This window comes from Cyrtonyx montezumae, unplaced genomic scaffold (genome assembly GCF_038088225.1).
Source record: "Cyrtonyx montezumae isolate F1298 unplaced genomic scaffold, pur_monq_1.0 scaffold_25, whole genome shotgun sequence".
In the NCBI taxonomy this organism is placed as follows: Eukaryota; Metazoa; Chordata; class Aves; order Galliformes; family Odontophoridae; genus Cyrtonyx; species Cyrtonyx montezumae.
Genome location: NW_027071992.1, coordinates 10,312,399 through 10,339,393, shown reverse-complemented (window position 1 = coordinate 10,339,393; position 26,995 = coordinate 10,312,399). Strand labels below are relative to the sequence as shown.

General features: G+C 42.2%; 1 protein-coding gene across 3 annotated transcripts; it reads left to right on the top strand.

The window, feature by feature from the left end:
- The first annotated feature begins 608 nt into the window (after nt 1-608).
- Nucleotides 609-18,853, top strand: ZNF131 (zinc finger protein 131). 3 transcript variants are annotated; one of them, XM_065739941.1, is made up of 8 exons: nt 633-698; nt 4,187-4,325; nt 6,921-7,022; nt 7,839-7,983; nt 9,933-10,296; nt 10,399-10,621; nt 14,389-14,519; nt 16,631-18,853. In XM_065739941.1, the coding sequence occupies exons 2-8, from the start codon at nt 4,202-4,204 to the stop codon at nt 17,291-17,293; spliced, it is 1,752 nt and encodes a 583-aa protein (XP_065596013.1). In that variant the 5' UTR covers nt 633-698; nt 4,187-4,201; the 3' UTR covers nt 17,294-18,853. The 3 variants fall into 3 exon arrangements, with proteins under 3 accessions (XP_065596014.1, XP_065596013.1, XP_065596016.1); XM_065739942.1 differs by having other exon boundaries at nt 609-698; nt 9,933-10,621; XM_065739944.1 differs by lacking the exons at nt 633-698; nt 4,187-4,325; nt 6,921-7,022; nt 7,839-7,983 and having other exon boundaries at nt 10,215-10,303.
- Nucleotides 18,854-26,995: the final 8,142 nt, after the last annotated feature.

Genomic DNA, 26,995 nt, shown 5'->3' with positions numbered 1-26,995 from the left:
CAGTGCCCTAACAAATTTCTGGTGGAGAAGGAATACAGTAAAGCACATCACGTGGATTTGACACTAGGGAGAAGCGTTGGAGACATCAGCAACAAGTTGGTAGACTGGAGTTTTGTAGGCAACACTGTCAGAGCACGTAGTTGCAGCACTTCCAACAGAGAAAGAGGCAGGTGGAGTGCTGCTCTGCGTTGCTGCACTGTGCAGGGGAACATGCTGCGGCGCGGTGCAGCAGACCCAGCGTGGCTCTTCTGCGGCCTGGGGAGCGTGCCCGGTCTCTGTCTGCCCGGCGGCACTTCAAAGCTTCCCCACCGCGCGTTTCGAGTGGGCATACACAACGGGCCCCTCTTGGCTTAACATCGAACACCGGGCGTGGGCTCGGAGCGACGCGGCGCAGCGCGCGGCTCTCCCGGTGCCGTGCTGTGCCAACGAGCGCGAGGATGAGCCCTGTCGGCCAGGCCGCGGCACCGCCGCAAGGCGGCACTACCCGCACTACAGCTCCCAGCACGCCCCGGTCCGCCCCGCTCCCGCTCCCACCGCCCGCTCCCGCCGCCCGAGAGGTGACGCAACTCTCTTTTCCGCCGCGCGGGGCAGGCCGGGAATGCGAGTCGCGATTGGCCGGCGCCCGCCCCGCTTTGCAGCGTGCCGGGCAGCAGGAAGCGAGAACAGCGCGAGCGCGGCGGGGCGAAGGGCTCCTGGCGGTGAGTACCGGGCAGAACCTTCACCTCGCCCCGCGCGGCACGCGCGGCGCCGGGCCGCGGCCCGCCCGCGATCCGAAAAAAGATCGATTTAATGCGCGCTTTGATGACGTAATAAGGACTAACGAGGCAGCGGCGCCGCCGGGCGCAACGCTCGACCCGGCGCTGACTCGGGGCCCACCCTGGGCGTGCTCGCGGGACACTCGCGCTACCCGCGGCAGCCCGCGGCGCTCCCTGGGCGCCCGTGCCCCGCGGGCCCCCGGCCCCAAATAGGCCTTCCGGCTTCTCCCGCTCCTGGGACTGGGCGGGCCCTCATTGGCTGCCCCGTGAGAGGCGGGCCTCGCTGCCGCACTACTATTGGTGGAGACTCGCGATGATTGGCAGCGGCTGCCACCAATAGAGGAGGGCGGTGGCTCTGCTTCTGGGGTGTGCCCGTGCCAACCGCCATTTTGTTTTTTCTGTGGGACCGTTAAGCGTTGTGTGGTGTTGTCGTGCGAGTCTGGCACGGCAGGTAACGGCAGTCTGTTGAGGTAGATGTGTAGGGATCGGTGTGCACGTTGTCGGGTCAGGCACATCCCGTTCCATAAGATGTTTGACAAAGGGTGGAGAAATTACCCAAGTGGCAGTGTGCTCCCGGAAGAACTATCAGTGCTAACAACGGCCCGGCTCACTGTGCTGTAACCCCTGAGGGAGCTTCCTCCCTAACTGCGCTGGAGCACAGATGTTCTCAGTCAACCTTACTCTTATAAGGGCTATTTTTTTTAATTTCTGCAATGTGACTGAGTTCTGCTCTAGCTCAGGGTGATAAATTACCCATAAATTGTACAGGCCTGTGTGCTCCCCCTCCTCCCCCCCATTTTTTTTTTCATTTTTAATCTTCTGAGAAAGATTGAACTGATAAAAAAAAAAAAAAAAAAAAAAGAAGAAGTAGAAGTTAATCTGTTTGGTAGGGAGCTGTTGATTATTATTTTGAGGTCAGTTTGGGGTGTTTGTAACATACCCCCAAAAACATGCAATTTAGTTCCAAATTACATTTGGATAGGTGGAAATCATGCTGTTCGAGGGCCAGAAGTTGCTTTAGTTGTACTTTTAGGATATTATTTTGCATCCAGATCTAGAGGTTCCACAGTTCAAAAAAGGCAGGGATCTCCCAGAAGGAGTCCAGCAGAAGTCTACAAAGATAATAAAGGGCCTGGAGCATCTCACTTTTAAGGAAAGGCTGAGAGACCTGGGTCTGTTCAGCCTGGGAAAAAGAAGAGTGAGAGGGGATCTGACAAGTGTTTAGAAATATCTAAATGGAGGTGGGAGGCAGATGGATGAGGCCAGGCTGTTATTGGTAGTGCATAGTGGTAGGACAAGGAGTAATGGCCTAAAACTTGAACATAGGAAGTCCTGTGCTAACATGTAAAAGGACTAATTTATCTTAAGGGAAACAGCACTGGAACAGTCTGCCCAGAGAGGTTGTGGAGTATCTTTCTGTGGAGATACTCAAGTCCTGGCTGGACACCTATCTGTGCGATCTATTGTAGGGTTCCTACTTTAGCAGAGGGACTGGACTCAGTTATCTCTTGAGGTCCCTTCCAACCCCTGAGATACTGTGATGTTTTGTAACTTAATATCATCTACCCTTGTATGATTTCTCAGAAAAGAGCAGAAAGAATTAACCAGTGAAGTAAATGGCTGACAACTTCCTACATGAGACTTGATGTGGAGCCCCACATGACTGCAGTCATCTGTCTGAGGCTTGTTGGAATAGATGAGTGAAGGCAGTAGTATCCGTTGCTTCCAACTCACCAACCTCTCACAGGCTGGTCTATCCTCCCCTTTAAGAGTCTCATTCGAATTCTGGAGCCCACTTGTGAAAGCACTGGTAGCAGGCAGAAACTGACTTCTATAAGCAATTGGGTTTTTTTGTCCCTTTTCCCCTTCTGCCTTCTCCAAGGGACAGCTTGTATGAGATGCAAGGAAGGGCTTGTGATTAAAATACAAATTTGACATTTTCCTTTCCTTGATGTTAGTAGTAAGAAAATAACTTTGTTTTCATAGTTACCAGGTAATTCCTTTCCTCTCTTTTTCTGTCCTTTACACTGGTATATGCACTTGTAAGTAAAACAGAACTTATGCAGCCACATGAGGGAGCTGGAATGCATGCTGGCAGCAGCACAGCTGCAGTGAGTATACGCAGGACAGGTTTACCCTCTGGACTGTCAGGTTCCAATTACACATACAAAAAAAAAAGTCTGCACTGGGAGACATGGGGCACTTCTCATGTAGTTTCTTCTAGCATCCTGAAAACAGCTGCTTTTTTTGCCATGCTTTTCCATTTCTGTGTTCAGTAATACTAACTATTCTGCTTTCTTCCTTTCGTCTATACTGAGTGTAACAAGAGAGTACAATACTGAGTGCAAGAGAAGGGTATTTCTCAAATCCCTTTAAGTCTCCTTCAAAGCCTACTCACTGTCTTCTCTCAGAAGCTGTGTGTTCTTCAAAGTGAGTTAGACTGTGAAAGCAAACTGAAGTTTCTGTGCTAATGTGACTGAAATGTCTTAATTTTTTTTCTGGAGTGTTCTCAGCATGAGGGCCATATGAGTGTGGGTGCTGAAGATGAGTGCTGCTGCATAGATCTGAAGTCATTTTTCCTGTAGTTAATTTATGAAATGCTTTCTCTGCAGTGCTTGGAATTTCTCCGAAGGTTCTTTTGCATAAGCAGCAGAGGTGCATCTCTGTGTCTCCGCAGACAGTTATGCTAACCCTCCTCAGGTCTGAGAACCTTCCTTCTACTCCCAGCTATGTTTATTTTATCAGTAAGGGAAGAAGGGCCGTAGAATTACAGGTACACATATCTCTTTCAAAAGGTTGGCAACAAATATTTCACCCAGCAGGGGAGAAGATGTGTGAATGAGAATCTTTTTGTTCTTGAGTGTGGCAACTCTTTAAATCCCTGGCAGCTCCTACCTGCTCAGAAGTTGAGAAGTGCTACCTTATGACATTTATACTTACATGGAGTAAATATCTGATATTCACTAGATATAGGATGTAACTTAAACAGAGAAGTGTTAGCAACTGTGCTACGTTGATAGAATTGCAGGAAGGGACTGTCAAGATCCTGTCACTGTAGCAATGAGGCATTGTTAAGTAGTTAGTTACAGACGTGTTATATCCATTCCTTACTTGCTTTGAGAGAGGTGAGTCCTCACTGAGTCTGGAGAATAAAGGAATATAGGTTAACTGCTGTTTGATATATATAAATAAGGTATAATACTAAATAAGTATAAATAAGTATATAAATAAGTATATAATACTAAATTAACTCTAGTATTTTCTACTTTCTAGCTAAAATGTGGGAAACCTGTTATCATGACATTTTAGTGTACCTCTTGGCTTGGTTGTCCCTGAAAAGTGCCAGTTGGTTCATGTTTGTAAACTAAGCTGACTGTGTGGCATTTACTGAGTGGCATGGTATTCATATTCTGCTAATGCATATTTCACAGGCTAGTCCTTCTGCCATGGAAGCTGAGGAAAAAATGGAATGCATCCAGGAATTTCCAGAACACTATAAAGTTATTCTGGATAGACTGAACGAACAACGTGAACAGGACCAGTTCACAGACATCACTCTAATTGTGGATGGTATGTATGGGCATGTGGACCAGTTGGCATACAGAGAACTCTGATAGCTGCTGGGACACTTGGGTTTGTCATTGTAAGCTGTCAAACTGGGTTGCTAACAAATTCTTGGTTATGTAGTGGGCTACAAATTGCATGTGGGTTTTCATTTTAACTCTTAGGGTGAACAGAGTTTCCAGCAATCATTAGTAATTGTGCTTCAGTTTTTCCAAATAAGTGGCTGAATATTTTCAGATAGAATTGCACTTGTAACTTCTGTACTGTATTTAATGTTAAGTATTTCTAAACTATGCTAAAATATTTTTCTCTAACTTAAGCTGACTCTTGTGTGCTGAGAACTTGTATATATACTGCTTAAAAACAGCTTGAAGATTGCTTCCTTGCTTCTGTAGTATCTGCATACTATTTTTAATATGTTGCTAAAATAAGGTGGAAAAACTCACTTTTTCTTTCTTGTGTGTACTAGAGACATAAGTATTAGTCTAAGGGGGAGATGGAGATATAAGTGTTTCTTATCTCATCGGAAATGGTGATGTCTGATAGACTGCCTGAGATTTCTTTTTACACTAGACATGTCTTATAATGGATGAGTACTTCAAGGAAGATAGCCATTATCCAGTAGGACAGCCTCAGCTAAAGAAATACTGCCTGATCCTTGAAAGGGTCACCATAGCTCACTTGAAGGAAAAGGGTCATGTGGAACCTGTGTATCCAGTTGACAATTTGTCTTAGAAAAAAGAAAGCAAATGAGGAAGAGTTTAGTATTCTGCATTTGCTGGGGTTTCATTGCGAGTACTTGCACAAAACTTAGCTGTACTGTTTGTTTGTGCTCTAGTATTATCACGTCCTGCATACTGGCCTCAAAACTGTTTCCTTGTATGTTTCTGCCTTTGTAGTCTATGCCATCTCTTATAATCTATGCATTTCTTATCTCTATCCCATGAAGCCTTTTAAGTGTTGGTGCCTGCACCAAGGTGATACAGTGATGGGATGTGAGCAGCCTGGAAAACAGAGCAGAACTGCTTCTGTTCTAAAGGATTGTTTACACTTGCTGAAGTGATTAAATAATGAGATCAGTACATAAGAGTGGTAAAAAGCACGGCTATCTTGGATAAAATCTGAGAGCTGGTTCCAAGACACACAGGCAAAAGGTTTTCACAGGGATTTGCCATAAATATTTGAAAAGATGAACTGTGGAAGAAAAGTACTCCGGATTATTGAATTGCAGAACTTTAGCAGGGCCAGTCCAGTGATATCAGCAAGTGTGTGCATGAAGTGAGAAAGGCCAACTGCAGTACTATCCCACATTACAAGGAGATCCATTAAATCATAGAACCTTTGTGTTGGAAGGAAGCCTTAAAGGTCAGATGTCCAACTCCCCTGCAATGAACAGGGACATCCCCAGCTAGATCAGATTGCACAGAGCCCTATACAGCCTGCCCCTGAATCTCCAGTGACTTGGCTTCCATGTCTCTGTGCAGCCTGTTCCAGTGCCTCGTCACCCGTATTGTAATAAGCTTCTTCCTCATATCCAATCTAAGTCTCGTGTCCTTTTGTTTGAAACCATTACCTCTTGTTCTGACAAACAGATCCTGATAATGGGTCTGCCCCCTTCCTACTTATAGCACTTTTTTTGGTACTGAGGAGCCACTCTCACGTCTCCCAGGAGCCTTGTCTTCTCTAGGCTCCAGCTCCAGCTCTCAGCCTGTCCTTGTAGGAGAAGTGTTTCATCCCTTGGGTCATTTTTATGGCCCTTCTCTGGACAGGCTCCAACAGGTCCTCCTGTACTGAGAGCTCTGCATCTGGACACGGCAATCCAGGTGAAGTCTCACCAGTGCAGAGGGGCAGGATCACTTCCCTCGACCTGCTGACCACAATTCTTTTGGTGCAGCCCAAGATAGGGTTGTCTCTGCACTGTGAGGGTGCATTACTGGCTCATGTCCAGCTTGATACCTACCAGTATCCACCTGATCTTTTTCATCAGGGCTGTGCTCCACCCCCCCCAGCTTGTACTAATAGTGGAGGTTGCCATGACCCAGGTGCAAGACCTTGCACTTAAATGTAGTGAACCTCATGAGGCTCACTTAGGCCCACTGCTGAGCCTGTCTACGTCCTTCTGGATGGCATACCATCCATCAGGCATATTGACTGCACCACACAGCTCAGTGTCATCAGTAAACTTGCTGAGAGTGAACTCAGTTCCACTGCTGATGTCTCTGTTTAAGATTTTTAAAAGCATCAGTCCCAGTACTGAATTCTGAGGAGCACTTCTTGTCACTGATCTCCATCCAGACATTAAGCCATTGACCACCACTCTCTGGATACCATCTTGCAGCTAATTTTTCTTTCATTGAACAGTCTGCCCTTCAAATCCATATCTTAGCAATTTCTAGAGAGGAATGTTAAGGGGGACTGTCAAAGGCCTCACTGAAGTCCAGATAGGAAACATAAGTGGCGCTTCCCTTGTCTGCTGATGAGTATTGCTGGCTGTATGTTGCTAGGGCAGATTTGTAAAATACGTTTTCTTTTGTTCATCTGCACTTACTGTGCAGTATAAATCAGGAAGGTGTTATCATAAATTTTTCTCTCTCTTGGCAGGCCACCATTTCAAAGCTCATAAGGCTGTTCTTGCTGCCTGTAGCCAGTTCTTCTACAGATTCTTCCAAGATTTCACTCAGGAGCCATTGGTGGAGATTGAAGGTAATCTGATTACAGTCAATTAAAGCTTTCAGAGTTGTCTACTGGAGCTGGTAATTAACGTAGTATCCTTAATATAGGCTGACATCCACGCCTGATGATATCAGTTAATTTTTAAGGTTTCAGCTCATGAGTTGCTCTGAGGTAGCTGTTGCCACTGGAAAAAGCTTCCCTTTAAATACAATTATGAAGACAAAGAACAGTCATGAATTAAACATTTTGGAATGGAGAGTCAGAGATCCTGAGTTGTTGGGTTTTTTTTGTGTGCTTTTTTTTCCCCAGTATGTGCTTAATGAGACCACAGTTCCTGTAACTTTTTAGGACATACAGCCTGGCCTTTTGCTTGATAAAAGCCATTCCCTTCGTAGAAAAGGCTCCCAGTGATGGCTAGTGGTGGATGCCTTAGTTGTAGTGCAAGAACAGGCCAGACACGGAGCACTACTTCCCTTGCAGGCAGGGAGCAATTTCATGAAGCCATCCTTATATTTCTAGTAACTTGTTGGTCAGAAGTCATCTGAGAGAGAGATTATTTTTTTGTGTATATATACACAAATATAACTGATTTATTTAATTGATTGCATAAAGAGGTCTTTATTCATCTTATTTTTCCCATGCTTTTATCTTTGCCATGCTATTATTCTGTAGTTGTTTCAAATGTCCATGTTTCTGTACCAGACTTGTTATTCCAAAATGACACCATCATGGTATCAGTTTATGAAACTGGCAGCTAGAGAATTGTGAGCAAAATTCTGAGCAGGCAAGTGTGCAAGATTCATAAGATAAAGGCTTTGGTAATTTGCTTTTCTTTTTCTTTAACAGGTGTAAGTAACATGGCGTTTCGTCACCTAATAGAATTCACCTATACAGCAAAACTAATGGTCCAAGGTGAGGAAGAAGCAAATGATGTTTGGAAAGCAGCTGAATATCTACAGATGTTAGAAGCAATCAAAGCTCTTGAAATCAGGTAAATATGTAAACTTCTTTCTCTTAAAACACTGAAATTTAGTCTTAAGAGTCTTCTTACTAGAGCCATCTGCTAGTATTTTGAAGTGCTGTTCCTTGTCAGAGAACCTCTAAGAAGGCTCAGAGAACCTGCTTCTTGTGTGGGGCCCTGCCCTCTTCTACAATAACTGGGTCAGTATTATATACCTAACTTAGCTTCTTCGATTTGCCAAAACTTAGTCTGCCCATGTCACTGCACAATAACATGCATCAGTATCTTTCAGACTTCTGGATAATTCTCAGGCTGGTGATTTGCTCACACAACTTCATCACCTGCTCAGAAAGTTCATTGAGCTGGGTGCACTTTAAGCCGTGACACACCCTTCTGCCCTTGGGCCCTGGAAGGACTTACAGGTTCTGAAGTTCGTCACAACCAAAGGCTCTGTCCCTCCTTGGGAGCTCTGTCTAGATGCATATGTCAGCCCAGAACAGCTGTGGCCCTCCATCTTGTGTTTGTGCCTGAGCTCAACCATTGCAGCTGGTGGTCACCATGTTTGTTTCAACAGAGCACAGCTCCCTGCTGTTCTCTGAAGGCTGCTGCCCACCCTTCTGCATGAACTGCCCTGCAAACTGCTTTGCCCTTTTTGCCCACTCTGGTAGTCAGTGCTTCTTGTTATTTGCCCTGGGGTCTCCTCAGTTTCAGGTCTGCCTTCTCACACCATGATCTGCTGCTCTGCTGCAGAACACATCTGTACCAGAGCTGACTGCTTAAAGTCCAGGATACATTTGGCTATCTGGGCTGCAGATGCACACTGCTGCGTCATGTCCAGCTTTTTGTTCACCAGGATCCCAAGTCCTCTGCAGGGCTGCTCTCAAGAGTACTTGGTTTACGATCCTGGAACTCCTTGCAGTAATATGCAAAGAAACTTGTCTCTAGAATTTCTAGACTTCAGAAATCCACAACAGATAAGTTTATATGTGCTGTATTCCTGTATCTGAATACTGTAAGGTGTTATTTGATAAGCTATATCCTGCATTGTGTCATTAGCTGCATATTTCTGACACATGACATGCAGGAATAAAAACGTTGGAAGGGAAGCCTTATCTATTACTAGGAAAGCTAAAAGCTATAGGTACTAGATTTCATGAAAGAATTCATCAGACTGCAGAGGAAGGCAAAAGCATTAGATTAATCTTATCAATCTGATTTGAGATGATATCTGCCCATTTTCTTATCTGAAAATCTGGGATTAAAACTTCAGTGCTGTGGGTAATCTTGTAAGTCAGACTCTAAAAGAATCTCACTCATTTCTGTCTGAGGTTGGCATGGGATGGTATTCCTGACATCTTGGACAAAGAACATTGTATGTATGTGTGATGCAGGGAAAAGAGAAACAGAACTGGCCAGTAAGACCAGAAACTTAAATGAGAATATTCTTTACACCTCTCACTGCCTTCTCCATTTTTTTTTCCTCTGCTGTTACCTTGTGTTCTTTCCTGAAGTACAAGATATTAGCAATGATCATTGTGTAGAGTTTCAGTGTTTTCTAACTTAAAAGTGCCGCAGGCAATAGCATACTCTCCAGAGCTTAAGAGATCAATAACATAGAAAGAACTTGGATCTTATTTCTGATAACAAAAAGGTACAAAATTTCACAAGTTTCTCTGATAGCTTATGCCATTAGGCTAACTGGTCTTTCTTACTGATGTGTTTCATAGTATTCAAGCAGAGCTCTGTAAAACACTTGACTGTGGTAACCTTATGTAAAAAGCTCAACAGCATTTTACAGCTCTAAGGAGCACAGTATAAGGAGAAAACCTGATACAATGCACTCATGTTATGTGGTCAACCATCATTCAGCGTCATTGAGAAGCACCTAGAAGGCGTTTAATGCAGAAGCTTGGTATCAGGCAGGAGGTGTGGTGTACGTGCTTGTGGATCTTAACCATGTTCATGCATCTGCTTTGCAGGAACAAAGAAAATGCGTCACCTTTAGAATCAAATCAAACTGAAGGTAAAACTAAACTGAAAAAGAGGAAGATAGCTGAAACATCTAATGTTATCACAGAATCACTACCGTCTGCAGAATCAGACCCTGTTGAAATTGAAGTTGAGATTGCAGAGGGAACAATTGAAGTAGAAGAAGATAGCATCGAGACACTTGAGGAAGTAGCTTCTGCAGAGCAGTCCATAAAGTACATACAGACAACGGGTACATCTGATGAATCTGCTTTGGCCCTTTTGGCAGATATCACTAGCAAGTATCGTCAGGGAGAGCGAAAATGCCAGATCCAAGAAAAAGTTGACAGTGCAGCTGATCCTTCATGCAAACAGGTAGAAGGTATTGAAATTGTGGAACTTCAACTGTCACACGTGAACAATTTATTCCACTGTGAGAAATGTAACCGTTCATTTAAATTGTTTTACCATTTTAAGGAACACATGAAAACACACTCTACTGAGAGTTACAAGTGTGACATATGCAATAAAAGGTACCTACGAGAGAATGCTCTGAAACAGCACCTCACCTGTTACCACCTTGATGAAGGTGGTGCCCCTAAGAAGCAAAGACCTGGCAAAAAAATACATATATGCCAGTACTGTGATAAGCAGTTTGACCACTTTGGACATTTTAAAGAGCACCTCCGGAAGCACACAGGTAAGAACACTGCTGTAGTCATGTAGTTGCGGCTTTGGCTCCAGCACTTTGTGTTTCTTCTTATTTTGAGGAAGCTGAGAATATGATGAAGAGAGCACATGAGTGCTGGAGATATTGGTCATCTAGTTAACACTGAAATCAAAGAATCGTAGAATTATATTTATGATTCTGTGCTGATCGTGGTGTTTTTTTTTCTGAGGAATGAGATTTTTTTTTAATTATTCAAAATACAGACCCAAAGCATAAAGACCTAATGAAGCTTCTTGAGTGTATTAAACATTGTTATTAATGATTTTGTGAGGCATATGTACTTCTTTGAAAGTACTAAACTGAGTAGCTGCTTTTATTTTTACAATTCTACTGATATATTCTTCCGCTCAGATAGTATCCAAACTTTGAGCATGTCAGTGTGAAATATTCTGCAATTACAGTTTTGTCATCTGCAGTTGGATTTTGTTTGTTAATTAAACATTTTTACTGTTGGTAAAAGTGATGGCAGTACTCTTGTTGTAAAGTCTACCTTTTTGAAATCTGAATAATGTCTTCTGACTACAAGGATGACTTATGCTCCTTCTTTCTTCCGTATAGCATGGGAGATTAACATACTACTTCATGTCATTGAAATGTCAGAGTGGATATTAAGCATTATGTAGATAACTCTTTGAATGTAAACTCATCTTCCAGATGAGTTTGTTTAATATGTCACTTAGAATTTGATGGAGGGCAGCAGTTGTATTTCTTCACATTCTGTTGTTGCAAAAGCCTTTTATCTGGAACTTCAAAGCTATGTATGGGACACCTGAATCTTACCTATGACATTCTATTTAGTCTACTCCCAGTAACCCCTTAAATTATACATTTGTAGAAAGTTCTTTGAAAATTCATATTTCCTATAAGGTAGGAACTGTTTCTTCAATATGACTAAACTACTACAGGCTGTATAACAAAGGTATTTTCAGATTAACAGTAACTTAAATATTTCCTTCAGGTGGTAGCAGATGTGGCAGGATTTCAGGACAAAGCAATTTAGCAGAGAACTCAAGCAATACAGAAATCTTTATCAACACTTATTGCCACAACTATAACACACAGAATGTAATTACTTCTGGTTAAATGTTTTGGAAGTATTGACCTTAAAAATCACATCTTATTATACCACTTAACTGTAGTCTCCTAAGGGAAAAATCGTGCTTATGCAAAAGGCATTCTAAACTGGATTCTGTATGGAACTGGTTGAATATCATATACAATGAAATTAAATGTTCAGGGAGAAAGTGTCCTACAAATTTCCCCATCCTGGTGCTTTTCATATTGCAGCACCAGCAATAACATTCAGGTAGCAGGTGCAGAAGAAATAAGATATTTATTAATTTTGTTAATTCTAGTGTAGGAATTTGACATTAACAAAAGCTGTTCTCATCTTAGTAAAAGAAAGGTCAGCCATGGTGCTTTTCTCTAACACACACATACACTGCTTGGAGAATTCTCTTAAAAAATAAAAAAAACCCTCAAGATTGATCTGCATGTCACAAACCTCTGGAAGTACTGATAAAGTCACCTCCGGAATTCATAAACATAGAAATTTTCTTGGTGTGGTGTAATGATTTTTTTTCCCCCTCTGTGAGAATGAATGAGATTTCACTTGCCAGTCAAAAGTAACTCTCAGGACAGAAGTTCTGCAAGGTTGCATATACATGACATTGTAAGGGTTGTAAAGGCAAAGAGATCAGCACACACAAGGAGGTGTTACAAAAATAAGGAAAATGAATGCTCACCCATCTCCAAAGATCTAGGCTCAAACTCCACCGAGGATGGATCTCTAACAAGAGATTATTCCTCAGTGGTGTTCAGCCCTTAAATGAGGTCTAAGAGAATTGCCTTCCTCTATGCTGACAGGGTCTTTCCTTCAGGTACTCATTCAGTGGTTCAGGCTGTGGCTCAGCAGTTCCCATACAGATATATATCAATTGAAGTCAGTAGATGTAATTTGACTTTAACAAGAAGGGCAATTTCTTCATACAGAAGTCAGTCCTAGAGAGCTGCCACTCTCAATATGCTTGTCTAATCCTGGGATTTTGCAAAGCTTATATCCCCAAGCTGAAAGAGAGAGAAGAACTTCTGCTTGCTTTGATTTTACTGAGAATTCTGTCTGTTGAATATTTCTCAAAGTTAAACATCTAGTTTTTATAGTTTTTTGTTTTGTTTTGTTTTGTTTTTAACTTTAGTGCTCATGAGTGAAGATGGAAGTGGAGGAGTTTCCCGTGCTCCCCACTATCCCTCTGCAGAACAGCTTGGGTTGTGGTGCTGATTGGCACTGTGCAGTCATTCACCTTGGCTCTTGGATATTGCCACTGTTATCACTGAATTGTCACTCATTTGTACATTTGTCAGAATGTGTTGGAGATTACTGCGAAATTTAAGTAAAAGTGGAATAAATCTGCCCGTGGCTGGGCAGTGGCTTGCAGCAAGGAACTATTTAAATGTGGCCAGATCACAGACCAAGTGTAATTCTGTGCTGTGAGTTTTATGCTGTTCTGTCATCTTCTTGGCTTATCCATGTGTGTGGCTGCTTGTGTGAAGTCTGTGATCTTTGGTGTGGCAGACTGATGGCAGTCAGCACGCTCTGCATTACTTACACGATACACTCCAAAAACGTAGCATTTTGTAATCATTACAGGGATTTTACTTTTTCTGTAGTCCCCAGCTGCGTGAGCTAGAATTACAGGCTACTTCTAGATTTCTGTTGTAAAGCTATGTAGGCGTTTCTTTGTTTCTTTATTTCCAAAGTTACAGATTTGTTGGCTTTCTCCCCCAGTTGGTGTTGATGACCTTTCTCAAACTGCAGGCTTTTAAACTTATTTTAGCTAACACAGGTTCTTACGTTCTCCGAAATGCCTCAGCCTCATTAACTAGTTTGTTTCTGTAGTTACATCGATGCCAGCTTAATCAGCAGACCTGGAGAAGAAGCATACTGTTCCTGATTTTTAATGCTTTCATTTCCTTGAACTTCATTGCGTTTGCGCATGATGAAGTTAGTAAACATAGCACTTGTTTGTTGCTGCTTGATGGCAGAAATAGCAATATACTACTTTTGATGGAGAAGAGCAAACCAGACCTGTTTTCAGCTCTTCCTGCTGCTTTTAGCTGGCTTCCCAGCAGAAAATGCTCCTGGTTTTTGATACTGGATTGGAAACAAAGTGACCAAAGAGAAAGGAATTTTTATCTCACTTGTTCTGTCTATGTCCTCCTCTGATTTCTCTTGTTTCCCTTCTTTTTTCCTTTTCTTTTTAAAGCTGATCCATTGTTATTTGATGAATGATTTCCTGCCTGCTTCAGCTGTTAATGTTGTTAAAAATACAACCTCATGGATTGTTGTTTTTTTTTAATAACTCCTTTAATATGTCAGTATAATTTCTAACACTGAGTCAAATATTGGTGAAAAGACAGAAATAGCTGCTATTTCATTAAGATATTTTGACAGAAAAGCAGTCTCTTTCATATAAAGCTAAGATGTGCTTTAAACAGTACCAGCAATTATGTTGGGTTTTTTCTAAACGAAAGTCACAATTTCACCTTAGGCTTTTGCCCTTTTATTTACATAAGCAAAGTTTACACGGAAAGTCTTTCACTTATTCTTTAGAGTAGTCTAGTTGGCCAAGTCTCCACAGCATATTTATCATTTTCTGCGAAAGTGAGAGAAAAAGGGAAGGCTGACAGAGGACTGGTTGTTTCTATTCACTTATAATTCTTTGTATCTGCCTTCATAGGTGAAAAACCATTTGAATGTCCAAACTGCCACGAACGTTTCGCCAGGAATAGCACACTCAAATGTCACTTGACAGCCTGTCAGTCTGGAGCTGGAGCCAAAAAGGGAAGGAAGAAGCTGTATGAATGTCAGGTGGGTAATGAGTGTTGCAGAGTCTGAGGCTGAACATCTCCATCCTGTACTGGGAGTGTGGGTGTACTAAGCAGGGAAGGCAATGGGAGTAGGCTTATGTCAACAAGAACTACTTTAATAACAATAAATATAAGAATCACGTTCAACAACATGCAGATAAATTCTTATATCTAGATAGTTCTCTTTAAAATGCATACGATGTTTCATAGCATTTTCTTCATATTTCTGCAATCTTTTCAAGGTTCTTGACACAAAGAACGAGCCCTTTCCCACTTGTGTGCATGCTTCACCTAAGTCCAAAATACAAAGTACTATCTCATTTCTTATTTTATTATTTTTCTGTTTGATACTCAGTCTGTTGACTTTATCTGTAAAGTCATCAACCCATAGTATATTTTAAGCAAATACAAAAGCTGTAGAAAGATACCGGAGGTAATTGGTCACTCTGTAATTAATGTTTGAAAAGTCGTTGAGAAGAATGATAAGTAACTTTTTGAGAATCAGCTTTTTAGAAGCTAGAAAATATGAGAACTGAGGTTGGTTGTAGAAGTTTTATTGTTGTTTTTTTGTTTGTTTGTTTGTTTGTTTTGGCATTTTGCTGTTCCAGTGCTGCTCCAATCTCAAATAAGAATACAGTTCCCTTCCACACACACTTAAGGCTCTCACCCTATTCTGTTGACAGAAATGCAGTGGTTTGAAATTAGATGTGGTTTTGTGGTGAAGAAAACTGTTGGACATGGGTTTTATTTGTTACAAAAGAAATAGATCTTATTTACAGAAAGCAGTGAATATTCGAGGAGATGAACAAATGAATTATGTGTCTTTCTTAGACATCAATTAATTGGAAGTTCTGCTATGTTGTCCTCTCACAGATGTTGTGAATGTGAATTTAGTGTTACTTCATCCTACAATGGGTACAGGAGTTCCTGAATACATTTTTTCTTGAATTATCTCTTTAGAATTAAATTTTGACACTGTCCAATAAATAAAATCTTGTCTCAATCTCCAATAAATAAAATCTTGAAGAAAGGAAAAGCCAAAAGTGCACTCATATGATGAACACTTCTGATACTTTTCAGTGTATGTCTTGAGGTGTGAATTAGGCCAGCAGGTAGTGCTTGGGCATTACTGATAGTTACTCCCTTCATGTGTGACTAAGTAATGTTGAGTGCTTATTTATATATTTATTATGTTACATGTGGTACAGCTTCTTTCTTTCTAAAGCATGAGCTCAGGGGAAGAAATTATAGCACTAACATCACAAATCAGATCTAATACACAAACCTGTTTCTTGAGTTATCCGTTCAGATGTTCCATCACCCTTCTGTGCGCTTGCTGAAAATTAAGAGGAGAAGGAAGATTCTGTTTCAGAAATACTTGCCGACAGTAAAGAAGTGTTGAAACATGCTCTTTGCTTCTTTCTGCAGCTGAGAATGCTTGAATGGACAAAGATTCCAGAGCCTGTTTCTTTACAGGCATCTTCAACTGTTCTCTCTCTGGCGCCTCACTCATTTCTGCTGTGTCTTCTAGTATCATTTTCAGGATACTTTTCTCTGTGCCACATGAAGGGAAGGAAGTACGCTCAAGAGCTCTGTGAAAATAACACGTCTGCAGCCTAGGTGATACTTTTAGCTGGACAAGACTAACATGGATGCAGTTTTAAGAGATTTTCATCTACAGAGATTTTTTTTTTTGAAATTACGAAATGCAAGAGTTTAGTCTAGCTAGTTAAACCTCACAGTGCTGTGATCAAAATTGGCTAGAAGTCCAGCATCTAGAACTTCACTAAGACTTACTGCCCAGAATTCTAGTACCAGACATTTCTGGCACATGCTTCTTTATGTAAATTTCACAGAGTTTAAATACGCAAAATTTTAAGTGCTGTACTGACTGATAAATTGGTACCAACTCAAAATTACATGCTTCTTAATAATAAATAGCTAGTCTGTTAATCTGAAGCTGACTTCTAAGCTTTTACTTTTAACATGTGTTTTTTTTCTTTTAATTTGTGTCTCAAGAAGCTACACTGTGAAGCCGTGGACTGAAATAGACATTATACTTTGACATGTCTCTTTCGGTACCGTTTTACTCACTCTTGTCTTTTGTTTCAGGTTTGTAACAGTGTGTTTAACAGCTGGGATCAGTTTAAAGATCACTTGGTAATCCACACCGGCGACAAACCTAACCACTGTACTTTGTGTGATCTGTGGTTTATGCAAGGCAGTGAGCTGAGAAGGCATCTAAAAGACATGCATAATATTTCAGAACGACTAGTGACCGAAGAGGTTCTCCCAGTGGAAGCTGTGGAAGGCGAACCAGTAACATCAATGACTATAATAGAACAAGTGGAGCAAGTTCATGTCCTACCAGTAATTCAGGTACAAGTGGATCCTGCACAGGTAACTGTGGAACAGATGCACCAGGATCTCATACAGGACAATCAAGTGAAAGGCACTCAGATGGATGAACTGCAAGAACAGGTGCAAATAAGTTACCTGGAAGTTGAGCACATTCAAACTGAACAAGGTGCTGAAGTTCACGTGGAGCAGTTGCACGTTGAGCATGTAAATCAAATACAGATGGAAGAAGTACAGGCAGAACTTATAGATGGCACTGATCTCGAACAAGTAGAATACGAAAGTGTTGACCAAGGAGAGCCAGGAGGAAAGGAAGCTAGTCACACAGATGATGCAGGTAAGGAAGTTCGTGAGCAGGCTGAAGACTTAAAAACTCAACAGTTAGTGGATATAAAAAATGCAAAGGTGGACAACTAGGACAATAAACCACACTGTGCAGGTTTAGGATAATAATACCAAATTATTTTTTGTTAACTTTTACGCTGATTTTTGAACTGTCTGTGGTCGTCTTTCAAATATGCTGTCCTTTGGAAGCTGGACAAGTGGACCAAAGTTAGCGTTCCTCATATACAAATGAATTTCTGTCATACATGAAAAATAAGTCATTCAGGTAATACCACAGAACATAAACTGCCTCAAGAATGGGCAGCTTTGCAAGAATTTTAACAATGAATCGCTTGTATTACTGTTATACCATCACTGGGTATATGTAAGAGTAACTTCACCTCTTCTTGCCGTAGAAGCAAACTGTTGTTCTAGATTTGCAGGGTGCCAGTGACAGAAGAATTAGTAGAATCTGGTGGCTTCTCATACAGACGATCCATCAGGTGCCTCTGAGTTTTCTGGGAAGACTGCTTGCCATCCACCCACAGTGTTCTATCTAGCACCAGTCCCTGCATTTCTTTATATCAAGCTGGAACTTCTGAACTTTTGTTCTGGGCAAAAACCATTTTTGCTGGAGATCTCGGAGCACAAAAATTCTGTGCCTTTTCAACACTGACTGGTGGAATTTCCACAAAGCCCTTGAAGTGTTTGGGAACCTAGTTCAGTAAAAGGCAATGTAGGTAATGTTATAATGCTTTATATTTTTGCTTGAAATCATCATCTACTGATTTTTTTTTATTTTTTTGCATTAAACTTATTATGAGGAGTGTTGGGGGAGGAACCAAATAATATGGGGATAATAGAACACTCTAAAAGGGACAGTTATAACAGGAAAAGCTCATCAGAGCCTGTGTTAAACATGAGCTGGGGGAAAGCTACCAGTAGACTTCCCTTTTATAAATATTCATTTTTGAAATTGAATATGTTTAAACAAACTTGTCTATACAGTATCAGATTCTTGATGGCTTAGTTTTCTTGAAATGAAGTTCTGACACTTGACACAAAGACATTGTGCTAAAAATAAAAATAAAAAGCCATAGGTATGAGTGCTAAACTGGGGATCGAAAAGGAGGAGTATAAGCATCTTACTCAATATTACACAGTAAAACCAACCATGAAACGTTGCACTATTTATCACATCCGATAAAGCAGGAGCAGTGGAGTGACTGGCAATTACAGTGTCAGATCTCAGTGTTAACAATCAATCTCATTACAATAATGGGCTATTAATTTAATTTAAAAAGTTATGTTTGTTTAGTAAGTATTTGTCTAGTTCTGTGTTCAGCCGTGTAGGGACTCCTAATTCTCAACTACTGCCTTGAGATTAGAGTTCCATGCTTCTGAAGAACTTTCTTTGCAAAACGTTAAGTGAATGGCTTTCAGAGGAAGTTCTCTAATGCACTTAGTAATCCTGTAGCTCTTAGTTAAAAACAAGCTTTTCAATTCTGACTTCTCCAAAGGCAGGATTATTTCCTGAAAATTGTGCTTTTATTTAGTGTCATTCAAAATGATGGTTGTGTTTTATCTTATCCATTGAGAAACTGTTGCAAAATAAACATGGGTCTCAATTAAAATTCCCAACGATTTGATTAATGTAACTTGCTTCTTTATCTCGGCTTGTGGCGTGAATGGACGAGTGTATGCAAAATAATGCTGATCAGAATAAAGCAGTAGGGTCTGTAAAGGAGGGAGGGAACGAACAGAAACACACGAGGCATGGCTGGATTTTGCAGTGTGAACACGAAAACAGACTGCGGATAGGAGCAGAATTCTGGATTTATTTGCAATATCCACTAGAAGCCAAAACTTTCTGAAAGTAGGACAGGGGGAAGGAAAAGGAGGGATGGATAGTTTGAGAGCTGCTGAATTATTCAGACGCCATAAGAAAGGATTAGCTGCTGTTTTGGAAAGCAGTTTTCCCAAGCTGAAGGCTCATGGGGTTACAGTCTGATGTCATTCCTTCGCAGAGCAGTTACTGGAGTAGGATTTGCATCCCCTGCTCTGTTTTATCTGCCTGGGCAGAACTTGCAGCCAGCTTGTGCAGGATACGGAACTGCCCCTGGAATGTTGTTATTTGCTATTATGTCAAAGCTTCGATATTGCGTTTATTAAAAGAAAAATATTTCGTCTGATTGTTACGTTTTGTCTGTCAGCTTTTGTATTCTGTTCTCCTTCCCCAACCGGAGCCTTGCCATCTATAAGACATTTCTGCGTGAGCCCGCCTCCCGGTCCTTTCAAAGGCTGAGAGCTGCCTGCTGCAGGCGGGCGGGGCGCCCTCGCTGCGAGGGGCGGGAAATGGCGAGCCGCCTGACGGGAGGAAATGGCGGCGGCGGCGCCGGGACCGGGCGCGTGCTCTGGTGTGGTGCTGGTGCCGTGACCGCCGTGTGCTCGTACAGCGGCAGGGCGGCAGGCCCGGCGGCTGCCAGGCACGGGCAGCGGGCGTCGCTGGTAGTTCACGGGTGCAAGTTGCTGAGTCTGTGCCTCCTGTTTATTTCCATGGGAACTGCAACAGCAACAAAGAGCACAGCCATGCTGTTTGACAGAGCAAATTCTCGGCTGCAAAACGCTGTTTTCTAAACTGCCAGCTGTGCGTTTTCACCAGCCACAAACAGGAGCCGCGTGCCAATAACATAACAATCTGCAGCAGCGGAGGTGAAACTGTCACTGACACGCACCGCCCACCGCCTCACGTTGCTCACCTCCACTGGCTGGGCTCCATAAACGTTCAGCATCAGTGACCACCAGTGTGCGACATTCTTTCATCAGTGATGCACATCGGCACTGTTGTTCCATGCACACCCCTACATCAGACACCATTTTGTCAGTGCCCCTCTGCTGCCAGCTGTCATAGGACAAGAAGATGTAACAGGAGATGCGCGGGAAGGTTCAGCCCCGACTGCCAGATTGCCAACATCCACCTCTGATGGTGTGGGCAGCATCCTGAAGCGGGGAGCATTACTTTCAGAGCAGCCTTTGTAGTTTTGGGACTGCCTCTGTTAGAGTTGTGGGCTGGTGCTGAAGCTGGCTCCTCGGAATTAGATTTGCTGATGTTGTGATGGCTGTGCTTGGATTGTGCCCTCCACAGCTATGGAGGAAAATACCTGTCATAAACATGCTTGTTTTCAGGGAGAAAAGGGTGTGCAAGTATTAAAAAAAAAAAAGGAATAAAAGCAAGTATTGTTCTATCAAAATGTGTCCTTGTATCATCATTCCTACTGCATCTCTGCTAATAACATTGCCAACAAGAAGACTTTTTTCTGTACATTCTGCCATTTCTTTATAACATTTTTTCCTTGCACTGTGTAATGTTTTCTCAGACATAAAACAGTTACCCAGGGAAAGCAATCCCATGGCTGTCAGAGAGAGAGAGAATAGTTGTGTTCCATTTATTTTTCTTGGTCATTAAATGTTATCATCCATCCTGAAGTGTCTCTTTTCTGACGTGTGCCACAAATAATCCTGCATGTACTGATTTTTACCCTTACACTTTCTCGTTGAGGATATTTTGAGATTGCTGCCTTAAAGATTGCAGCTTCTGAGGTATTTCAGTAAATGTTCTGAAGTTATGAAGTCCTTTGCTTTGTCCTACAAAAATAATCAGTGACATTGTAAACTCATGCAGCAGATCTCCAAGCAGGTTCCTCATTACTACAAGTATACGTAACTTATTGTAATACTTTTTGATGTGTCAGTTCTTTTTTGCAAGCAATTAAGTGGTGTTGGAAAAGAATTTGTCCTTGTAGCATATCAACACTGTGATGAACTGATCAGCTAGACGCGTGCTAAAAAGGATTTTACTTTGGTCCCTGAAGGAAATTCTTTGTTGGATTTTCTGTCCTTCATCACTGGGGGAATCAGAGGCTCTTTGGAGCAAGGGAGTGCAAGTTCCCCCTCTTTGAGACAGAGCACTGACCTGAGCAGATGCATCACACCTGCTGTAGCACTTTGCCTATGGGAAGTGCAGATAAGAAGTCACTGCAAGATACATGTACAAAATGTGCTCTTTGGCAATGATTTCAGTTGGGTTCCTTTTTTTTTTTTCCCCCTTCTTTTTGGCTTTCTTTTGGAGGTGAAGTTACACTGGGGTGGGGAAAATAACAAGAGGGCAGATGAATTTGAACCATGCTGACAAGAGATTAATTACCTTCCCATGGATGGAGGGAAACACACAGCTCTCACATGGGCAGTGCTGGCCTCCAGTGTTATTCCTGAATGCTCAGTTGTGCTGTGAAGTGGGCTGGAGCTGCGCTCCTGAGCTCTTCTGTGTGTTTGGGAAAGCATGATGTCTGCAGGTAGTACCCCATTCCTCTAGGACCCTGGGCAAATGTTAACCAAGCGCGGCCTCTGACTGCTCCTTAAAATGGGTAACTGGCTTTCATTTTCCATTTTCTATCCTTTGTTCTTTATCGTAGTGGCACAAAATGATTCTGCAAGCAGGCAGCAGTGGAACTGGAAGGTACTGTCTAGCTCTTTGCTTTCTTTCATGCAGCATGAAACCAAAGAGCTTTCTCTCCATAGCAGGGGAAACAAGATATTGAGAAGATAACCTTGAAACAGGCTCAACATGTCTCCTGATAGCTTAAAATATGAGAGAACTCCACATAATGTAAGAAGCATGGAATAACAGTCACTTTATTAAATCTGTAACATAAGCACTTATTTGCACACTCCATACCCTTGGATATGAGCTGGAAAATGCAAACTTTTTTGAGATATTCCAGATACCATCAAGGGGTATTTCACTGTCCCCAGAATTTGTTCGTGACCCAACCCAATATCTTGTGAGTACAGTTGAGAGTTAGTATTCTAAACTGTAGAGAGTAAGAGATTACACCAGTGTGGATCTCTGCAATAATATAACTGTGAGTATATCTGTCCTGGTGAAAAATCTTGTTAATGCTCATGGAGACAGATCTGCTCAGGGAGGATTAGTAGGATACATTTTCTGCTGGTTGTCATGACAACCATAAATCCATGCAGCTGTACAGCAGCATGCTAATCCGTCAAGATTAGTCCAGTTTCCAAATTAGATCATCAATACTGAGCTCTAGATAACAGCTGGTTCCAATGGTCTTCATTCCCTTCTATCAAATGAGCCAGAGTCAAAGTGACACACATGCAGTCCTCTAGGAGAGATGCAGCTATAAGGCAGGGAGCAATCTGTTGCTGCAACAGAAGTATCCGAGTTGACTCACTGTCCAAAGCCTGCAATTGACAGATGTTTACAATAAATATTTGTTCTCTAAGTCATTATGTCATCTATGATTTAGAGATTGGATCAGAAGTCTTTAATCCCTTATTAAGATAAACTGCACAACAGGTACTGATGCTGTCATGATTTCTGGAGTGCAAAATAAATAAGTATTTACTCTGAAGGAAATAAGAAAACTTGAGTATTCCCTGCAAAGCAAATAGAGCATCCTTGGAAACTGATCTGGCACTGAAGAGTTTAGAGTTACCCTAGTTTGAATTGATCTTCAGTTACATTACCCTCATTTGTCATTCTGAAATTAATGCAGTATCAGTTCCAGAGTTTTTGCTATAGTTCACTGTGATATACATGTGGTTTCTTGACAGCGTTTGTGTTAATCTACTGCGTAGGCAGGTAACCAGGTGCAGCTCATATGCACATGGTAACTTGGTAGAGACACTGCATTTATGTGAAATGGCAATGCTCTCCTTGCCAGCAGGTCCATGTGTAAAGCTGTTTTCTGTACAGCACCCTTAAAATAATTTTTTTTTTTCTGAGTTTGGCAGGAAGTTATTGCCCTGGTTCTTATCCTATCACTGCACTCCCTGTAAAAGAGTCCCTTTCCATCTGTCCTGAAGCCCCACTAACTGGAAGGCCACAATTGAGGTCTCCCCTCAGCCCCCTCTTCCCCAGGCTGAACAAGCACAGCTCCCTCAGCCTTTCTCCAATGGAGAGGTGCTCCAGCACTCTGATCATCTTCTTGGTCCTTCTCTGGACCCACTTAAACAGCTCCACATCTCTCTTTTGCTGGGGTCCCCAGATCTGGATGCAGAACTTCAGGTGAGGCCTCACAAGGGGAGAACAGAGGGGGTCAGTCCCCTCCATCTTCCTGCTGGCTGCCTGTTTTCTGATACAGATCAGGATACAGTTGGCCTCTCAGGCGGCAAGCACATGTCCAGCTTTTTGTCCTTGTGAACCCGTAAGTCCTCCTCTGCAGCACTGCTCTCAATCCATTTTCTGCCCATCCTGTATTCATGTCTGGGATTGCTCTGACCTCAGTGCCTCATTCATGTCTGGGATTGCTCTGATTTCAGTGCCTCACCTCATTAGGTTCATGTGGGCCCACTTCTCAAGTCTGTCTAGGTACTTCTGAAGGGCAACCCTTCTTTCTGTCTTATCAACTGCACCATGGAGCCTGATATCATATGCAGACTTCCTGAAGTCCACTCAACCGCTCTGTCTGTGTTGCTGATAGTGATGTTAAATAACAAGTCCCAGTATCAGTCCCTGAGGAGCATCACTCATATGCTGGTATCCACCCAGGTGGATGGTACAGCTGAGCTGTAAGGGACAACAAGTTTCCATTAGATTCACAGTTGGCATCTTGTTTACATGCAGGTACATTGCACAGCTACACTACCACCTTAAACACAACCATTGCAAACCTCTGTGGCTGTATTTATTGTATTCTCTTGCTTGGGAGGAGCCAATCCCTATGGGCTCCCTTTACCTGTGCTCCTGTGGTGAGGAGAGATCACATCTGCATTCTTGGCCTTAAATATGATTTGGCAATCATATTTATCACTGGAATAGTATTTAAGTAGGTGTCACCTATAGGCCAAGGAAGACACATGGAGAGCACTCCTTAGGCCAGGGATGTTCATGGCATCTTGAAAAATGCTCAGATTTTAGCAGGACTGTATTTAAACATAAAATTAAAAAAAAAAAAGCATTCTAGAATTATTATAATGTAAAGAGTGCACTCTTCTGCAGTATACAAATGACTGATTTTTGTCTTAATTTGAAGAGTAATCAATCAGTTCCATTTGGAGGAGGAGATTTCTCTTGACAGCAGTTCAGTGGTAATCAACTTCCTGCGTCAGTAATGAAAATTTTTTAAAATTAGTTTATTTCAAAGTCTTCCTGCTTATTCTTTCTTGTTCCCCATCCCCATGTTCTCTTCTGTCCCAGTCACATTTTGGCTACTCAGTGCCACTGGAAATGGCTAATGTCCTGCTAAGTGGAAAGAGAAGGTGCAGGTTCCTATCAGAATCAGAGTGCTGGAGCAGCAGCACAAGCTGGGTTTGGCCTGATTCCCAGGTGCAGATTGTATCATCCTCTTTAGCGCTCTTGCTCTCTGGTGACCCAGGATTTGATGACCTCCTGAGGATGCATTTGGCAGAAAAAAAGGAAATCTCTGAAGTCAGGAGATACCCAGAACATCTTACACTTCACAGGAAAGTGCAGTCATTGAGTGACATATATTGAATATATGTCAGAAGGGAGTAACCAAAACTTTACAATCTGTGTGGCCAAAGAATTACACAGGAACTGAGGTGTCATTCTTAACGAACATCACATTATCTCACTGGGTACCTTGTGCAGAGCCATCCCCATGAGCCTGATGCTGAGAAACATGTTTTTGACTTTTGTTTCTGTGAGACAATCTGGCACATCTGTCCCATCGAAGAAATGCTATGCGGATTGCACTGCAGTCAGTGGGTGTCAACATGCCTCATCCCACACCATAAAAAACTAGCTTTAATTAGTCGTAAGATTTGCAAGGTGTGCCTACAGGATAGCTATGTGGTTACAGTATTCTCCTGCACCACAGAATTCCTGAACAGGAGAACTTTATTGAGGGTTTCACACATGCACCAACAGTCTGAGTGCTGGCTGCTTTGGTGCTCCAGTAACAAAGCTGCTTCATAGAAGGCCTGATCAGGTTTCTCTTGGTTTCGTTTTGTTTTAAAAAGAATGGAAGTAGGTTTTGTCCAGATGTGGGACAATGTCTTTAAAGAAACTGAATTATTTTTATGAGCTCCATGTAACACACATCTGAGGCAATGTGGGACATCTGCAAAGAATTGGGTGTCTGGGAGCATTCATTGTCTCTTGAAAAACACTGCTATCATTGAAAGCTGAAAGTAGAGCAAACACATTTCTAAACTGCCTTGAGAACAGAGCTGCCCTGGCAGATGTGTTGTTTGAGAAATTGGTTCATTCAGAAAAAAGCCTATCTTGGCAGTGTCCTTGTTTTGTTTTCTTGTTGGCTCCTATCCCACATGCTTCATCTAAGCTGAGGACTTTGTCAATAAAGGTGTTTGCTTGGGTGGTTGAATACCTGAAATGAATTCAGACATGCTGTGCTGCCCACGGTGGCAGCAATATTTAACTGGAAAGCTTTATGATTATTGGCTTTGCAGAGCCACATGTGAAGTGGGAACAGCTGTCTCTGACCTCCACTCCATCCTTCGTCCTCTTCAGGACAGTGAGCAGCCAGCATTGACGCCTGTCAGGAGTGGAAATTCGTGTGTCAGCAGCTGTGGTCAGAGCTTGCATGGGAAGGGGAATGCAGGCCCCGGTTCTCCTGCAGCTTTCCCGAACTTGTGGACTCGTGCGCTTGTGGGGGCTGCCAGTGTCCATGTGACGGGTACATTGCAAGGTGTGGTATGATTCGGATCTCAATGAGTATCAGATAGAAACACAGCATCCAAAGCTGTGGAATAGGGAAAACTGAGTCAGAACCCCTGGTGCCCCACACTCGTGGCTGGCCTATCACTTTGTTTCACTGATGCCTGTTGCTACTGTGGAGAACATGCATTTCTCTAATGTGTTTGTCCTCACAGTGGAAGAGGCTTTCTTCTGTCTTTTTGCTGTTACTATTCAGGACACAAGTGTAGTGCTCTGCAAATATAAGGAGAAATGTTGAGAAAGTCAGGACTAGTTTTGCAGAAAGCACTCTGTGAATACATCTGTGCTTCGTGGCAGTCTGTCTGCCTGTGTGACTGGCAGTCTGTCAGTGCCCATCTACACAGCATGGTGCTGCAGAAGAGTCTGGTTTCTGGCTGCTGCCGTGTGAAGATGACAACCAACTGCTTGCTCTCTTCAAAGTCATTTTCTACCGAGCTTCAGTGGGTAAATACTGATACAATGATTAGCTGTAACATTAGTTCTACAAAAGTTTCATCCTTCACAAGTCCTGCCTGAGGACTCCTTAACATGGTCATGTTTTGCACTGGGATCTCATTTTTGTCTTTGCTTTCTCCTGTTCTCTCAGGAGTGAAAATAACATGATATATGTATGGAATTTCAGTGCTTTGAACACATGATGTCTGCCAGAGCCTCCTGAAATATAAATTTGATATGAACTCTTGATTCTGTTTATATTTGATTGTAAATTTTATCTGTGCTGTCAGAGCTTTCCTGTGTGTTGTGTTAGTTCAGGGACTGGCAAATTTGTTTCAGTACAGAATGGATACAAACATGCTCAAAATAAATCTATATTTAATCTGAATCTTGATATGCAGTTACTAGGTGACCTGGTGACACTGTTTGAAGAACAGTGCCTCTATTTACATTATTTTCCTTTTCTTCCTTCAATTGGTATTCCATAAACAAGAATTAAAAAATCTAAGCTGCTCTAAAATGATAATTGAAAGAAAACTTTTCTGGAACTTGAACATTCCTGTAGGCTGAAGGAAAAGAACTCAGCTTCATTTGACCACGTTAGAAGTCTTGGTATAAATGTTCTGATATTTGTC

What these genes read in the sequence shown, in the direction of transcription:
- ZNF131 (XM_065739942.1), top strand. Translation starts at nt 4,202, where the DNA reads ATGGAAGCTGAGGAAAAAATGGAATGCATCCAGGAATTTCCAGAACAC. An exon ending in CATCACTCTAATTGTGGATG is followed by an intron (nt 4,326 to 6,920) that starts GTATGTATGGGC and finishes CTCTCTTGGCAG; the next exon opens with GCCACCATTTCAAAGCTCAT. An exon ending in GCCATTGGTGGAGATTGAAG is followed by an intron (nt 7,023 to 7,838) that starts GTAATCTGATTA and finishes TTTCTTTAACAG; the next exon opens with GTGTAAGTAACATGGCGTTT.